The sequence below is a fragment of the Laccaria bicolor genome, genomic scaffold (assembly GCF_000143565.1).
Source record: "Laccaria bicolor S238N-H82 LACBIscaffold_161 genomic scaffold, whole genome shotgun sequence".
NCBI classification, from domain to species: domain Eukaryota; kingdom Fungi; phylum Basidiomycota; class Agaricomycetes; order Agaricales; family Hydnangiaceae; genus Laccaria; species Laccaria bicolor.
In genome coordinates, this window is record NW_001890020.1 from 18,012 (window position 1) to 21,144 (window position 3,133).

General features: G+C 44.4%; 1 protein-coding gene across 1 annotated transcript; it reads right to left on the bottom strand.

Annotated features, from left to right (window-relative positions):
- Nucleotides 1-33: 33 nt before the first annotated feature.
- Nucleotides 34-857, bottom strand: LACBIDRAFT_335840 (uncharacterized protein; the record flags this gene model as incomplete). Its single annotated transcript, XM_001890739.1, has 2 exons — nucleotides 34-92; nucleotides 134-857. 2 exons carry the CDS (start codon nucleotides 855-857, stop codon nucleotides 34-36), a joined length of 783 nt encoding a protein of 260 aa, XP_001890774.1.
- Nucleotides 858-3,133: the final 2,276 nt, after the last annotated feature.

Here is a 3,133-nt window from a genome sequence, read left to right on the forward strand (position 1 = left end):
CAGATTTTATGTGGTCCAGATCGTTGTTGGTTATCATAGGGAGCAGGACGTTTGGTTTGTCGTTGGATGGCCTTGTCTAGTTTGCGGTTGTTCTGATTTGAAGATCCAGCAGCATATGAGCTTGGGACAACACTGTCTCCTCCATCAGGAACCTTCCTCTTGGTGACAAGGGCATTGATGGATACGATTGAAGGCGCAATTTTCATTTCAACTTCTTCATGCTTCAAGCATTGAAGAACAACAGCCAATGAAACAGGCCTTCCCATAATTTCGCCTTGACGAACTTTATCTCGAAGAGAATCACGGCAGTATCGCCACTCATCAGACTGCGACATGAGGGTGACAATATGCTTGGCGAATTTGGTGTCAGGCATCATGAGAGGATCGGCATCCCGCAGTTTTTGGTACAACTGGACCATCACCTGTCTCCAGCGAACAGGATCATCGTGAGTTCCGCATTCATATCCGATGATTTGCTGTTTGATAGTTATAGCCGTCAATGTGTTTGCTGGTTCATATTCGTTCTTCAAGGTTATCCAGGCATCGTGTGCAGACTTGCAATCACGAACGACATACAGCCTTTCAACTGGAACGGCTTTGACTATGATGGCGTGAGCCCTCTTGTCAGCAAGAAGCCAAGCTTCAGCATCCCTCTTTGCATTCTCAACCACAACCTCGTTCCCAGGAATGGTGACAGTGACAGTAGCTCCCGCATTGTCGAGACCTTGAACCTGCTGACTCTGCCTGAGTACAGGTATGACTGGTGGATTATAGTCCAGGCCATTGACATATTTCCAGTATCCAGCAGCATCAAGCTCAAGCTGAGACTTCTGCTTGAACTCATTGAAATTGTTCATCCCATCCTCTTCTTCCTTGATAGGGGTAAGCTATATCCCTTTCCATTCTTTCTCCTTATCGACAGAGCTTTGATTGGCAGACATTCTGAGTTTCTGAGTGCAGGCAGTTGAAGAGAATCACGATAGCGAGGACTGAGAGAGGTTGTTTCAAAATTGGCAGAGGACGTAGTGCGCGTTTAGAAACACTCGGGGCCCATAACCTGTTGAATATATATATATGAAAGCTGGTACAGTGAGAGGAACGTTAAGTTGTCTCACTGTCCAGTTTGTACACATAAGGCCTGACTAAGACGTGGAGTCACATTCTAACACCTGGGGGCACTGGGAAGACCTACATTTACAACACTCTCTGCTACTTTCTGCGTGGTCAGCACAAAATTATTATCTGTGTTGCATCCTCAGGTATTGCTGCTCTTCTTGTCATTGGTGGCCACACCTCTCACTCATGCTTCAAAATTCCTATCAACATTAATGAGACTTCTACATGTCAATTTAGCAAGAACTCTTTTTTGGCAGATCTCATCAGATTGGCAGATCTTATCATCTGGGATGAGGCTCCAATGCAGCATAGACACATTCATGAGGCTGTTGATCATACTTTTTGTGATGTGAGGAGCCCTGACAAGCCATTTGGAGGTCTTTCTGTGGTCTTTGGGGGAGACTTTCAACAGATCCTTCCAGTCATTGTTAAAGGGTCACGTGCTCAGATTGTCAATGCATGCATGCAGCAGTCCACTGTTTGGCACTCCTTGAAGGTGCTTCACCTGACTCAAAACATGCGGCTCAATGTTGATGATGCACAGGGAAGAGATTTTGGACATTGGCAGATTGACATTGGGCATGGCCAGCATACAAATGAGTCAGATGATGTCTCTTTGCCAGAATCATTTAGTCTCTCATTGATACCATCTATCCTGGAATTGGTCTCCTGCCCCATCCTGAAGATCACTATTTTTCTGACCGCACTATTCTCTCAAGTCACAATGATGATGTTGATGACCTTAACCATACTATCCTCAATCACTTTCCCAGTGAACTTAAAGTATTCCAAAGTGCTGACTCAATTGAAGATAATGAGGGGCATGGAGAGGAGGGTATTCTAATGTACCAAGTGGAATATCTTAACAGCATCAACTGCTCTGGGTTACCTCTTGCAAAACTTGCCCTGAAGGTTGGGTGTCCTGTTATGGTGTTGTGAAACATCAATCCAGGAGATGGGGTTTGCAATGGATCATGTGGTATTTTGACACATGCAACACCACAAGTGCTGGAGGTTTGACTTCTCAATGGAGAACATGCTGGAGAGCTGATTTTCATTCCTTGGATGGGAATCATTCCTAATGAGACACAAGTTCCATTCAAACTTAAACATCTACAATTTCCAGTTCGGCTGTGTTCTGCTATGACTATTAACAAGTCACAGGGTCAATCTGTGAATCATGTGGGGATAGATGCCAGATCTGCTGTATTCACTCATGGGCAATTCTATGTTGCCATTTCACGAGTTACTTCTGTTCATAACATCAAGATAATATGGGATGACCAACTTCCAAATCCTGTAACAAAAAATATTGTATATCCTGAAGTACTTCTTAACTAAATTGGCTATATGGTAATAAGTCTTATACTATGATTTTTGTATAACTTGAACTACTGTAAATATGCATATGTTAGTGGATATAGACATTGGAATAGAAATTGTGCATTAGAACTGGGTTGCCCCCGGCAAGCTGTGAACCGCACCAGAGGCGTGGCCGAGCGTTAGCGAGTGCTGTGCCATAGGTGCGGTTCTAAAGCTTGTCTAAAATAATAATGAGAGCCTCGCCAAACAACAGGTGATTAAATAAACGATGCTTGATAGGCGGCATCACTGAGGCCCCCTGAAAGTCCCCTTGGAGGCTGGTTGGCAAAATCAGGCATTTTCGGGTTTTCTGTCCATCCCATTTCCAGCAAAACCTGTCCAAATTGCACCTGGCCTTTGCCAACTTTTCGAAAATTTGTCCGGACTTTGGGAACAGGCCTTCTGGAGGTCCAAAATGTGTCCGGACTACAGGATACAGCCTTCTGAGAGCTCAAAATTTCTATACAAGTAGCTTACATGACTCTACAAGCCAATAAACACAGACTGTCAAGTAAAAAACTATTTCTTCTCTCGTTTCCTGAACGCCTTCATTGCCAGCCTAAGTTGGACAATGGAATTACCCCGGCAAAGATCATTGAACAGAGTCATGTCAGTGGGGGAGAGGTCAAACCCAGTGGATTCAAGGCTTGCGGAC